A 14,305-nucleotide genomic window follows, 5' to 3' on the forward strand; every position below is an offset into this window, starting at 1 on the left:
ATATATATACATATAGATATAGATATGGATATAGCATACAGACATTGATTTTGCAGATTTATTCAACTGAGGAAAAAGACTTCACTAGTCTGAAGTGGCTACTGAAAGAGAACACAATAGACAACAACGTCCTGCGTCGTCGACTCAATTCAAATTTCAAAAGTCCAATCATCTCCAATCATCTCGCATTTAAGAAATGCTTGTTATATCCCAACAATTAAGCGCTTGTTATATTCTCTACAATTAAAAAATGCTTATCATATTCACTGCAATTAAGACATGCTTGTTATATTCCCTACTTTATTGTCAACCTTATTCACGCCCCACGAGCACAGACTCGAAGATATGTACAAGTGAGCAGCGTACTAATACCATCACAGCACTGCGAGTCTGTGTCACCTAATAATTACTAAATTTTTGGTACTTCATTGTGAACCGGTATCCGTTTTTTTTGGACTCGCCCAGAAAAATACTATGGGCTGATTTTCCTCTAATTTCTGGCCTGGTCTCTGACCCAATTCGCCGTACTATCCTTGTGGCTGCCTGCGTGCAGGCTCTGCACACTTTTGACATTTCCCACACCCACCATATTTAGCCCAGAAGAATCCGATGTCTGTGGAAAACCACCCATTAAAGGGGAAGGGTGCTCGATAGTAGTCCTTGCCGACGCGATTGTATTTTCGAAGTCGCCGCTCTCAGTAGCGCTCACAATCTCACTGTGTGATATATTGGTGTTGTTACCCGAGTGTTGTGCCGTCGTGAGATCTGCATGTCCCATTAGAACTTGAGGTACCGGGGCTAGAACTTGAGGTACCGGGGCATGCAATTTCGATGGTGACGGTACACGCACAGGCGCCCATCTAGTAAGAATATATTGTTCCACCTCGACAATGTTCCACCTAGTCCTAGGATCGACGTCCAGCATGTGTCTTAGAAGTGTAAGCTGAACCTCGGGTATTGATTTCCAGGGTTTCCGCGAGAAGTCACCCTTCAAGTACCGTTGATATTCTTTACTGCGCAATGAAGCCTCGCCCCAGGGAAAACGACCGGCAAGCATACAGAACAACATGATTCCTAACGCCCATACATCTGTAGCCACGATGTCCACATCTATGTGTGTGGCCTCCACATCAAGCCAAAGTTCGGCGGCCATGTATGGTACGGTGCCCACATGGCGTTTATAGACGGCACCGGGCTCCTCAGAAACGTACTCGGACAGGCCAAAATCAATCAGTTTTGGAATCTCCTTACTCGAATCCAGGCACACATTCTCGGGTTTAATGTCTCTATGTGCGATGCCTAAGTTGTGCAAGTATTTGATGGCTGATACGAGTTGTAGCAAATAGCTCCGAACACGCATTGGGTGTACACCAATGTCCGGTATGACAGCATCAAATAGCTCACCTCCGCCTACATACTCCTGCAGCAACACCATGACCTTTTGATTTTTAGCCGTTGAGTACAGTTCTACGATGTTGGGATGCTGCAACCGGCTGTGTATGCAGGCTTCTCTGTGAACCATCTTCCGGTCTCGCTTCTCCAGTAACTGTTCTTTGATAATAACCAACTTGCCAGTGGCTCTTTCTTCGGCTAGGAACACCTCGGCCGTACTGCCTTCGCTCAGTGTCTGCACAACAAGGTATTCGCGAAGAAGCTCTTTAAAGTCCCGTCGTTTGTTCCAGTGACTAGTACTTTTCATATTCGAAAGATCGGGGACACTCATAACTTGAGAAAGTAATTTAGGGTTCTTTGCAGTGATCTTTGTCACATTGGTTTCTACTGGCGGGTTACTATTCTCGGTATTCTCTTGTGTCTGTATTTTCATGTAAGGTATATTGTCCATCTTCCCCAACTCTTCAATGTTGTTTGCTGTAGTTTTCTGTGCTATATCTTCCGTAGTGCTTCGGTAGTCGGACCAGTAGCCACCGAACCAGTCCATAATGCGCTTTGAGCCCATATCAGTATTTTTCTATTGCTGAATACGCTATGTCTGAATTCGATATCTATGATAGTCTACGTAGGTGCAGCTAAATGATATCTAGAAGACAAGTTATTTACCAAGCTATGTAATACACGCTTTAGATTTATTGGCAGTGTACTGCTGTAATTAGTATTGCAATTTGTTAGTGATTAATGATCGTCTAGAGATTGATTGCACAAATATGCCATACTGAACACTTCGGTGGCCACAGTATATAGAATCTAAAGCGAAATATCACTGCAACATTGAGTCATTGACAGTACAATATGTAGTATCATGAAGAAAGTTTTATAAAAAAACAAAAATAAAACAACTAAAAAATAGATCGATACAAAAACTTTCACGAAAATCCGACCTCCGGTGATTCACGCCGCCTCACGGGTAAATTTTTTTTAAGAATTCAGCCCCCGCGTGATGTTGGTCAAAAAAATAAATTGGTCCAAAAAAACTCAAAGCTGGTGCACTGTGCAGATCAGACAGATCGCCCTGCAGTTCTGTGGGAATTCGTAGGCATTTGTGTGTGGTTTCTGAAATAAAAACACAAAAGGACTTCAGAACGTGTCAAACACACCAATTAAAGAATGAGTCATTCATTACAGCAATTTGTACGTCCGAACTCCGAACGATATAAATGGCCCATTTAGGTGAAGGAACAACGCGGCAACGCCATTGAATCAAGGAGAGCGAGTGAGAAGAGTAGTAAGACACTATTAGACGAACTGTCAGTCTGCCTGCTGCCACTCTGTCGGTCTGTCAGTAAGCAGGGGGACTCAGTCACTCGCGGGGCCCCCAGCAGTCACTCGCGAGACCCCCAGCCCAGCCGGACAGGGCCTCGACCAGCCCTCTCAGCCCTCCGCCCTCAGCTATGAGTTCTGACTTCCGAGCCTTCAGGCTACAGGCCCACACAGTTCACAGTTCACAGCCCACATTCCCTACAGGACTCCAGGAGGACATCAGTCATCAGGCCCTCCTGGCCTTAGCCCTCAGCCCTCTGGGCTCTGGCTGCCTGATTTTATCACTCTTCCTCATCAGTTCCCAGTTCCCTCACACACTTTATCACACCCCTGACTCCCTGACTCCCACCTGAGTCTTGAGTCTTGACTCATGACTGGGCAGACTGGCCCCAACCGGAAAGTCGTCAGCGATTAAGCTCTCCTAAGACCTGAAGTCTTCGGCTGAAGACTTGAAGTCCTGATTAGAAATATAGGGTATTTTGCGGGGCTCGCACTGGTACGAATTTGGCGCATTTTTTATTGAATTTTAACAACAGGCCAGCAGTGAGCAGGTTCAGGGCTCAGCTGCATCAGCTGGGACTTTGGAACTTTGGAACTGGCCTGGAACTTGGTAGGCTGGAAGTTTATGAAAGTTTGGACTCTATGGCCCTATGGAAGTCAGGGACTGGGACAAAAATAAACCTGGAGAAAAATATATTGTGGAAGAGTATTTCAAGAAAACACGAGTTCTATTTATATATATATATATATAAATAATAAAAATCATGCTGCCTGTTGCGATTTGATCATTTGCGAATGCGAACTTGCGAAGCTGGGACCTGGGTAATACTTATATCAAAAAGCTGCACTCCACATCGCTCATCGCTCATCAGGCGAATCACTTCACTGAGCAGAGCCTCACCGAAAGAGTGACGACGGCGCGATGGTTTTAAAGAAAGGAGGGGGGGCCTAAAATAAATTTTTATTTTTATTGAATTGATATTGATAGTTGAGGGACGTTGATACAAAACATGCTTTTGTGGCTAGTGCTTTTATGAAGATTGACTCGTCTAGATTTTTTTTAAATGTATATTGTTTTTGTTAATTTATAAATTTAAAAATCTTGAAGTTGAAATTGGCTTTGTGCGGAGCGCCGGAGCCGCGGACTGCGGAATGTAATATTTTGGAAATAAAAACGTGCCGATACTCATTGCCTCCCACAAATGAAAACTGCTTAGCTCAGCGGATTGGATCCCAACATTCTATTGGAGAACAACATCAGTTTAGTGAAAATGCCCTCATTCACAGGTTTTTCACAAACCAGGTCAGTACTGGACTACTGGTCACTTATCACATACTGTCAGGCTTCCGTCGCACAGAAAAAAATTCAAGCAAATATGTTCACGTGCAAACATCACAATATCACACGGTTCGCTGGGGTTTATCACGCGTGCAATATAAAAATTTGATATTCTAAAACAATCTATGTAGCTGAATACTAAGCTAGATCCAAACCAGTTGACTACACAGTTTTGAAGTTTCACACGTTCTATTTATCACCGAATAGGAGTTGGTGGCCCGCCCGTGAGAGCCGTGCGCTCTTGTTCGTTAACTTCAAGAAGTTTTTATTTTATTTTAGCCTTTTATAGCATACTGACTATTTCTTGCTGCCTTTCTCTGCGGGGGCAGTGTAACCGAAATCAAGCGCCTCTTCACCTTCAAAATCACCATACTGCCAGATGTTACGTCTGTAAAGATTCAATTGTGCAAATCAGTAGGGCTCTTTGTTTTCGCTTCGTGAATGGTGTTCTTAATACGTAATTTTACAACACATTCTTGCATTTATCCTGGACTTGTGAACGTGCGGTTTTGAACAGTTGAAATTGAATGAGAGAGAAAAAAAGCATTTGATTGTAAAAACTGTGCAGACCTATAGATAGTATTTCGAATTTCAAATAAACAAAACCAAACAAGTTACAAATATTGTATGATACATCTGTAAAACAATTGCAAAGCATTGAATATATTTACATGGCCATCGTATCTCAAATCAATAAACAAACATGACTATGCACAAAAATGAAAACATACACCTATAGCATTCGAGAATGATTAAATTATATTTAAATATTTACATAGTAAATAATAGTATTTCAAATCAATGCACAACCCTGAACAAAATAAAGACACAGTGTAAAACAATAGGAAAAACATTAATTATATTCACGTTACTGTATGTAGAATTTCAAATCAGAAGCAAGACATAAACGCCTGCAACAGTTGCAAAAAGTTAATTATATATACTTAACCATAGTATTTCAAAGCACTGAAACCCCTTTAAGATATGCAAAATATTCACGTAACCATAGTATTTCAAAGCATTAAATAACCCTTTAAGACACCATAGCATTTAAAATCAATAAACAAATCATAAAGACGTACAAAAGTGTAAGAATTGCAAAACATCTCTTATATTTACGTAACGATAGTATCCAAATCAATAAACAAACAACATACAAGTGCGCAACAACTGCAAACCATTAATTATATTCACGTAACCACAATATTTCAAATCAATAAACAATCCTTGTAGACATACAAGTGTGTAACAATTGGAAAACAACAATTAACTACACGAGTCTCAGCTTTTAAAAAATAAACAGCTCGGCCATACCTGTTCTCGCGGGCGTGGTCCAGACTAGTTTTGTACTCAGTGATTAGCTTGCGTAGTTTGGGCTCGCGGCGTGACTCCACCAGCACGAATCCAGCTGCCAGCATAGTCTTACCTACATCGGCCTGCGCCTCTGGGTCTACAAGGGTCACATAGTCCTTGCCATCCTCTTGGTACTCAACGTTCATGTTGTAAGTGCGGTTGAGAATCCCCTCCAACATAAACAGACGTGCCTCTTCCACCCAGTCCTCGTCAGCAGGCACCTGAGAAGAAAGTGGTACAGACAGATTGTTAGCTTTATGCGGAAAAGAGAATCGTACTGGTCATAGACCGTCAAGTCATAACATGAATACACAATAAGACTGGTCACAAATCTTAAATACAGTAGGCAACTATCCGTCTGCAAATCATGATACTCGAGAAAAAAAGTAACACGTGCGATAAGTTGTGTGCGTTTATCCAATTCTAAAACACACCTTAATACACGCTAGATTCACAGATCTGGCGCACTCCTTAGCGGCTGTGAAATCAGAGGGCAGATCCGCAATGTTCTCTGGGAGCACATTCTCAGAGTTACCGTAATCGATGAAGGTCACGGTGTGGCTCTTGCCATCCGCGGAAGGTCCCTTGGAGATGGCTCTGTACCAACAGTCATCATCACTGAATTTGGCGGCAATACGTTCGCCCTTCGCCGGGGTGTATCCGGTCTTGGGTGGGTTGGCCTCAAAGTGTGCGTTCAGGTCCTTTAGGAACTTGTCGGCTGTCTCTGATTGCGGCACAGTCTGTACGTAAACCTGGTTGGCGGACGTGACTTCACTCACAACTACAGGCGTGTAGGTAACCTTGCGCTCCTTGGGCCCATCCTCCACCTTCTCCTCGGCCTTGGGTTCAACGTAGTTGGTCCAGATACCAATTCGCTTCTCCTTTGCTACCTTCTCAGCCGCTTCTAATTCCGAGCCGTAGGGAAGGCGATGCGCGCTCCCAGAGTGTACCGACGCGAACCCAACCTCTACCAAAGCCAACGCCAGATTTAAACCGTTGACATATGCACTACCAATGAAATTACCCATGCGATCTTGTGACTCGACCGTGAACTGCACATCGTGTTGTAGTGCGTTATCCTTAATATATCTCGAGGCGTCCTCTGCATATGGCTCAGACTCCTCTCCTTTACGACCCGTTCGTGGTACGTTGATGCCCGCAAGCAGGAACACAACCATGATGTTATCTTTGGGTACGTATAGCTTAAACCTCGACGCGTTAATGACATAATCCACAACTCCCTCGCACTTTCCGGCTCTCTGGTATGACCCGAAGAATGCCTTGGCCCTCTCCTTCTCCGTGCTCAGATCAATAGGCTTTGTGTAGTTTTCGTTACCCTTCTTGTGCAGACCTCGATTCTGTTCCACGGCGCGAGCCTCGGCTGTGTATAGCAAATCGTATTGTGAACTACGCGCCTCGTCATCAGGCTTGTACTTCACCAAGGTAGCAAAACCTTTACTCAACAGGGCCTCGGCAACGTTCTGCTTGTCACTGGTAAGCACGGTTGCGCACACCTTCTCTGGGTATCCATCGGTTCCGGGCTTGACGTAGTCGATGAGACAGTGCACCTTCTTGCCCATCACACGCTTACGCAGGAACTCGCGTGCGTCAAACATGAAGGGGATATCGTTACTGGACTTGGGTCGGTCCTCTCCCTCGGGCATCTTGGGGGAACGGATACTCGACAGCGTAAGCTTGACCTTGGAGCCATCGGCCTTCAGCACCACAATGGTCTCGGGGTTGGAGATCTCCACTACCTTGGCCTGGAAGTCCTTCTCTCCGGTAACGCCGGCATTAGCAGCAACGTAGCTGTGGAACAGACGCAGACGCTTCTCCTTGGCCTATGGATGGATGCGGAGTGGTGATGTGTCAGGAGCAGGGTTGGAAGTGACAGTAAGCACACATGTGCCGTAGACAGGTATGAAAAAGCACAAACGTGAGTGCCTATTCGCGACGCTCACAACATGCTCTGATTTAATTATATCTCTGAAGTTTATAACCGCTAAAAGATAGTCCGGGGTGCCAGAGAAATTTAGTGGTCAACTGTCCTAGTCTTGGCGGCAGTGTACTAGGCCGGGAAAGCTGGAGGCGCTTGCCCGTAATCCTACGCGGATTACATATGTTGTCAGGACGTAAAGCTAACGGAACGGAACAAGCAACGGTGTAGGCAACAAAGCAGTGCACGATCAAAGAGATGATAAGATAAGTGAATATATAAGACCATTGATGTCACCATTGACAAGAACCCGCTAGGCCGCAATTCATATCACGCACATCAGCAGCTGAGACCACACACAACCTCATGCATTAGAGCCTACGGTTACAGGCAAGTATTGCAACCGGCAACATTAAACAGTATGCGACAGGGCACCCACAAGGAAGCTGAGGGCTGAACCGTGAATCGTCTACTCCACTGTTGAGCACTGACTGACATTCCTCACCCTGACAGACTCGCGGCGCAGCACAGCAGTAAACTTCATCACACAGCCAAACGGATCGCCAACACGTCGCAATTGGTAGTCATACCATACATATTCTCACCGCCCATTATTATACTCCATCAAACACTCCTACATAACACAAACATCATATCATGCATAATACAAACACCACATCCCCATGCATCGCCTCACTGACCTGTGCCTCGGCAGCGCGGATGGCCTCCTTGCCGTTGGGCAGCACATTGAGACTCCAGTCCACCACACGAGCCATACCCTCGCGCACAATGGCCTCGGTGATGTCGCCTTTCTTCTGGTGGCGTACGGTACCCAGGAAGTTGTTGTTGGTCACACCTAGCAGGGTCACCTTGACGTTGCGCTGCAGCAGACGCGACTCCACAAAGTACCTGGCCTCGGCGGCGTAGGGATCGGCCTGGTTGGTCTTGAACCCGGGGCACTTGATACCGGCCAGCTGGATGGTGACGTACTGGAAGCTGGGCAGCAAGAACACACGCACGGTGGAGCCATCACGCACCTGCTCCACAAAGGCATCGTATGTCTTGGTAGGGTCAACCAGGGACTGAGGATTGTCCACGTTCCACGTGACCTTGCGAATGCAGCTGGCAGCGCGCGACGACCACACGCCCTTCTGCGCGTTCTTGGCCTGCTCCTCAAGCGCCACAAGCGTGTCGAAGTCCTCGTTGGTCTGAGGACCCTGACGGGTCTTGAGCGCACCTTCACGCACCAGATGCTGGGTTACATCCTTATCCTGAAGAGTCAAGCGACCGAACTCGCGCCCAATGGTGGCCACGTGGTAGTCCACGCAGAAGCGCACGGGCTTGCCGATCAGCAGAGTACGCAGGGCATCGCGACTCTCCCAGGCGTATGGCTAAAGGATGCAGAGATGTACCAGGTTAAGTATGAATAAATGATTAGTACAGAAATAAGAGTATGAATGATTGAAAAATTCATACAAGAGTATGAATGATTGATAAATTCATATAGGAGTATGAATGATTGACAAATTCATACAAGAGTATGAATGATTGACAACATATATTAAAGTACAAATGATAAAAACATCGTGAGGTACAAATAATATAGAGGCGTGTAGGAAGACGATTCTAGATACAAGCCACGCATGGCATGAATAACAGTCCCTGGATTGCTGCGGAATCAATTGCGCTCCATAGCTGCACTGGCACGGCACGTTGTGGTAGATTCAAAATAGAATACACTCGAGATAGAACAGGTATGCCTTGCAAAGTACATAAACCGGACAAGGCGATACATGGGGGGATATATCAACACTGACGGCAAAACATTGGGGTAATCAGGAAACGTTGCCAGGCAACGCACCAAATAAACCGACATATACAACAAAACATACGGACATACCCAATAAACACCTATAAGTAAATAGTGTAAGTGGATACAGCACAGAAGCAGCGCAGCTTGATACACGTCACATCCGAGTAGCGTGGGAAAAACGGGTATTTTTACCGAGCACACATACAGCACCGCGAGATAATACGGACACTACTAACGGTATGGAATTATATGTATTTCACGAAGGAAGACGCAGAGATCGGTATAGAAAGCGCGAGCGCCCCCAAAGCCGATCTCGCGCTAAGGCAAAGAGAAATTAGGATTCAATCTAGCACACGCGCCTGCGGTGTCTGGCACTTTCCGAAGAACGCGACAAACACAAACAGGTCACCACCGAGCAGAGGAAGTGTACTTCTGAGCAGTGTGCGATGTGTGCGGAAATAGGCTTATGCCCTGGGGTTGGCCGAGGTTGGTGCTTTGTTTCTATAGCAACCAGCAAGCTGAGCTACTCAGAATAAGCTACACAGAATATCACTTTAAGAAAGAATATATCATCACTTGCCATATAGTGTGCTTTAAGTCTCTTTTGCACTACAAACTTCTTCAGTACACGCTCAACGATGCGAAACTGGCAGGAACGTACACGGAGTCAGATACATACGCACACACCAAGCACACTTGAGCCTACATACACTTCTTGGACACGAAACCGACTTGGCATACACACTATTCCGTACATATAAAAACAATTTAATTGACACTTCAATGAACCTGCAGGAGAAATCCGCGAAATCCTTACCTCATCGGTGGTGGTCTCGTTCTCCGTACGGGGACGTAGACCCAAACGAGGAGCCTGCACGCCAGCTAGGCACAGTGTGCGTTCAGAAGGAGGTCCCTTCTGTGGGGTACCTCTGATGACAACCGTATCACCCGAAGTGACACTCTTAACGACTCCAGATTGCCATTCAACGGACATATTGCAGATTTCTGTAGGTGTAAGCGTGTGTTAAGTGTAAGTGTGTGGTGGAATATCTAAAAGAAATTTTTATGTGCATATTTCAGAAAGTGCAAGTGTGTGTATTAAGTTATCTAACCGGGATTGTTTGTCTGTCTATTTTAGAGCCTAGTATGTGTAAGTATGTGTAGTGAAATATCTACGAGAAATTGATATATATATATATATATATCTATATATATATGTATATATATATCTATATTGCAGAGTTCAGTAAGTGCACGTGTACTGGATTATCTAAACGAGATTTCATGGTCATGTCGCAGATTTCTGTAATTGTAAACAAGTGTTGGAATATGTAAGTAAGCGAGTCTAGGTGTTGATCGAACAGTCATGGTACTTCAAATGCTTCTTGCTATAATACAGGGCTATACCATATTTAAACATGTGTTCGAAGAGCTGTGTATCTCGATATGAGAAACGACCTCGTTAGTAACGAATGAATGGTGAGTCTGTGGTGGAATGTGTTGCGATGACTACACGAGGCGATTCGAGTTATTTTACGTGGATGGAAGAAACGATGCTCCTTTCGGTTGAGAATGTACGTTATGATACAGATGTAGGTATATTTGTGCGAGTATTCGTGTACTGAACTGAAAGACACCCTGATATACATAAAAAAGTTCATCAGTACAACGCAACTATAGTATCTTTCGAGCAGTATTTCTGGAAGCAAAGGTCTTCCTCGCTCACATATTTTTAAATAAAACATCCGCGAAGTTCAAAGCATATAAGTTAACGTGCGGAGTTTTCGCTCGACGATCACAGACAGACAACCCTAAGAAATTACCACTCAGTGCAACACTTGCAAGAGTCTACAGGGAGATCACGGCATATAACGCTAGAATCTCATAATACAGCTGAGGTATGCGCACGAAACTCGACAAAACGTGTAGATTAAGAACCAGACGAGGAAGGCAATGGAAGGAAATTATATATGCGTAGGTTAAGACCTAGATAAAACTCAATCAACCCCTACACTTGTTTCGCACACGCAGCCCGCAGCCCGCAGCCACACATCAGGCACACCAGGCACATACATCCGTAGCTCACACAGTCATACACATGATACACACGTACCCTTGATGGTAAGCTGCTAGCTGATTTTTCACTTACCGTACCGTGTCGCTTTGTATTTATTTACACTCTGTGTATTTGTTTTGCGGACTACTCGTGAGGCGCGTCCGGTGATTGGCTGCCTTTTTATGTTATTTATAGAATTCGGATGTTTGCACTGCGTACCAAATCTATTTCGGTCCGCTCTCCTGCCAGCAGCGCCAGGCCACTGATGCTGAGCCTCTGAGTCTGAGGCCAGGCGCGGGCTCCTCTCTCTCTAGTAGAGTTTTTACTTTCCATCAAGGTTCTCAGGAATTTTTATTCTATTTTTAGAACTTAAAATCACAGGGCCTCAGGGAAGCGAGGCTCAGCCGCCGAGGCCTCAGGGCTTCTTATTTTTTAGCGTTTTAAAATTAAAATAAATATTTAAAATAAATACAGTCTGTCGTAAACTCGACTTTCAGGTTTCAGCATCTTTCTATTTTTTTTAAAGGGCCCTGGCCCCTGGGGCTTGGGGTTGGGCTTGGGGTAGTTTTCTTTCTTTAAAAAATAATTACCACGTTATGTATTGGTGATAAAATCACTGTATTTATTTGACATATATATCACTGATCAGTGTCGAGAAATTCTTTTGTCTTAGGTCCAAGGCCTCGGCCCTCGGCCCTCGGCCTCGGGGCTCGCGCTCGCGCTTCGCAGTCTCAACTCTCGCCCTTCACAACTCGAGTTCACACTTCACAAGTTCACAGTCTCACACCGGCTATGGTACTGCAAAAAGACCGTATTATACCTACGAGGCTCCGAACCTACGACTTGGACTAAAGGACTGTCCGTCGTCCGAGTAGTAATAAGTATTTTAAACAAAAATAGTGACTAAATACCAGCCGTAGTCTTAAGAGTCCCCGACTAAAAGCGTGTCTCGCTAAAATGTGCCAAAACATACTTGCCCAATTGAAACTTGGTATCTCTGACAGCAACTATTGTTATTGTTTTTTAAATATATCCTACTACTACATACTACTTACTAGCTACTCCTACATACTAAATACATACTTTCAAAAAAAAAAGGAATCTAAGTATATAGTACATAACACTACCACTGAAACACTGTAACACTGAGTTTCAATTTAAAAGGACTAAAGTTGAGTAGGCATACCTGTTTCGGTTTGTATTGTTTATTTTTCAGTTCGCACAGCATGCCGGCGTTGACCTTGCACTCAAATTGGAATTGTGGATACATACATAACAATTACACCCTCCGATATTTCCTCAGTACATGAAGAGAATACCGTGACTACTTATACAGCAGCGGCATCCGCCAACTTGCGCTGCAAAGCTCTCATCGCACGTCGTCCCAACTTAGGTGGTACACTCGCCGCATTGGAGTTTGCGGCCGGAGCCACTTTATTCTTATTCCAATTGTCGGATCTTCTCCGATGATTGTTGCCACGGAATGGCTCCACAGAAACACATCCTATGACAAGTGAGATATACGCCATATTGTTTGTGCATTGTTTTAAAATCCAGAAACACGACCTAGCTGTGATCAGTTATTTGTGCATTGAGTTTCAATTAAATCTTCATCAATACTTACACTGAAGTTAGCCAGGCACGCGTTTTTGTATTGTAAATGCAACTGAGTACAATAAGAAGGTATATAGACCATAAAATGGCATATGGGACACATGACCAGACGTTCCACTATCTTACCTGCTTCCGACTTTCGACGACGGCCTGATTTACCATGACCAGGTGCGAAATTATTCATATCGAACTCCTGTCAAAAAACATTGAAGCCTAGCGTTAGCATAGTGATAATATATGCAGTAGATTATGACGATATCTATAGTAGATCAACTATCCATAAATAAGGTCGTATATTGATCTACTACTGCGAAATCCACTTGAATGGGGAGGACCAAGCAATCGACTACACACTTTTACATACCTCATCGTAGTCATCCCATTGGTAGACACCGTACAAATCTTCTTCAACATTCTGGTTCGCGCAAATGGGTTTCAGAGTATATATTTGCGATGTGGCACAATATATAATTGAGATTTAATTAGAATATCAGCGGTTGCTAGGTGAATGTGGCTAAATTGTGTCAGACACGTCACGCACGCGTCCAACAGAACGCAGCGCCAGTTAATACTAATTCAACACACGACAAGACATGTGCATACTGTCCGTCGAAAAAGTCCACACATACGATTCTTTCATCCTCCAGTTTTCGCACCTCCAATGCATCTTCAGCTCCACACTCAAAATCGAGCTCCAGCCAACGCACTTGCACCATCAGGTGAATACAATTTCTCACCAGATCGGCACCGAATGACCCATCGAGCTGGTAATACGACAGTACTGTTGCAGGATACAAGGAGCATTGGAAAACGTTCCAGTTCTACATCTCTCGAGTACATACTCGGACATTTTGAATCTCCTCGCTATCGCTATGTGGTATAAATTTATATCGATTTATAAAATCTTATCTAATTATATAAATATATATACATACATACGAATGTTGATATGTACAATAAATTAATGTATATATGTATATATGAATCTATAGATATATACGTATATATATATATATATATATATATGTGTGTGTGTGTGTGTGTGTGTGTGTGTGTGTGTGTGTGTGTGTGTGTGTGCATGTATGTATATATCTATATATATATGTGTGTGTGTATATGTGTGTGTATGTATGAGTATATATAAATGTATATATGTATGCATGTGTATATGTGTATGTGTGTATATGTATATGTACATGTATGTATATGTTTTAGATGCATATGTATATATATTTATATACTTATATCTAATTAAATATGTATGTATACACTGTGTATATGTGTATGTGTATATGTATGTGTATATGTATATGTATATGTATATGTATATGTATATTTATATGTATATATATATACATATATATATATGTACGCGTATACATATATATACCTATATATACGTATGTATATATATGTATGTATATATATATATATATATATGTATATATGTATATACACTATATAAATATATAACATATA

The 14,305-nt window shown here is 43.5% G+C and overlaps 3 protein-coding genes across 3 annotated transcripts in view; all 3 read right to left on the reverse strand.

The window, feature by feature from the left end:
- Positions 1 to 266: 266 nt before the first annotated feature.
- SARC_07365 (CAMK/CAMKL/CHK1 protein kinase) lies at positions 267 to 2,225 on the reverse strand. Its single transcript, XM_014298698.1, has one exon. It carries the CDS (start codon positions 1,955 to 1,957, stop codon positions 491 to 493), a length of 1,467 nt encoding a protein of 488 aa, XP_014154173.1. The 5' UTR covers positions 1,958 to 2,225; the 3' UTR covers positions 267 to 490.
- A 2,010-nt stretch (positions 2,226 to 4,235) lies between these two features.
- Positions 4,236 to 11,288, reverse strand: SARC_07366 (hypothetical protein). The gene is made up of 6 exons (XM_014298699.1): positions 11,270 to 11,288; positions 9,974 to 10,161; positions 8,045 to 8,734; positions 5,842 to 7,248; positions 5,369 to 5,628; positions 4,236 to 4,442 (listed from the first exon to the last, which is right to left on the reverse strand). The coding sequence occupies exons 2-6, from the start codon at positions 10,148 to 10,150 to the stop codon at positions 4,352 to 4,354; spliced, it is 2,625 nt and encodes an 874-aa protein (XP_014154174.1). The 5' UTR covers positions 10,151 to 10,161; positions 11,270 to 11,288; the 3' UTR covers positions 4,236 to 4,351.
- Positions 11,289 to 12,303: 1,015 nt separating this feature from the next.
- Positions 12,304 to 14,305, reverse strand: part of SARC_07367 (hypothetical protein) — a 2,784-nt gene continuing 782 nt past the window's right edge. The window contains exons 3-6 of the mRNA XM_014298700.1: positions 13,456 to 13,607; positions 13,191 to 13,241; positions 12,953 to 13,019; positions 12,304 to 12,716 (exon numbers count right to left, since the gene is read on the reverse strand). Of these exons, the coding sequence (XP_014154175.1) occupies positions 12,541 to 12,716; positions 12,953 to 13,019; positions 13,191 to 13,241; positions 13,456 to 13,607 (446 nt within the window). The 3' untranslated portion in view covers positions 12,304 to 12,540. The remainder of the gene's footprint in view (positions 12,717 to 12,952; positions 13,020 to 13,190; positions 13,242 to 13,455; positions 13,608 to 14,305) is intronic.

The sequence above is a fragment of the Sphaeroforma arctica genome, assembly GCF_001186125.1.
Source record: "Sphaeroforma arctica JP610 unplaced genomic scaffold supercont1.578, whole genome shotgun sequence".
Lineage (NCBI taxonomy): Eukaryota > Ichthyosporea > Ichthyophonida > Sphaeroforma > Sphaeroforma arctica.

What these genes read in the sequence shown, in the direction of transcription:
- SARC_07365 (XM_014298698.1), bottom strand. Translation starts at nt 1,957, where the DNA reads ATGGGCTCAAAGCGCATTATGGACTGGTTCGGTGGCTACTGGTCCGAC.
- SARC_07366 (XM_014298699.1), bottom strand. Translation starts at nt 10,150, where the DNA reads ATGTCCGTTGAATGGCAATCTGGAGTCGTTAAGAGTGTCACTTCGGGT. An exon ending in TGAATCTAGCGTGTATTAAG is followed by an intron (nt 5,629 to 5,841) that starts GTGTGTTTTAGA and finishes CTTTCTTCTCAG; the next exon opens with GTGCCTGCTGACGAGGACTG. An exon ending in GACCACGCCCGCGAGAACAG is followed by an intron (nt 4,443 to 5,368) that starts GTATGGCCGAGC and finishes GAATCTTTACAG; the next exon opens with ACGTAACATCTGGCAGTATG.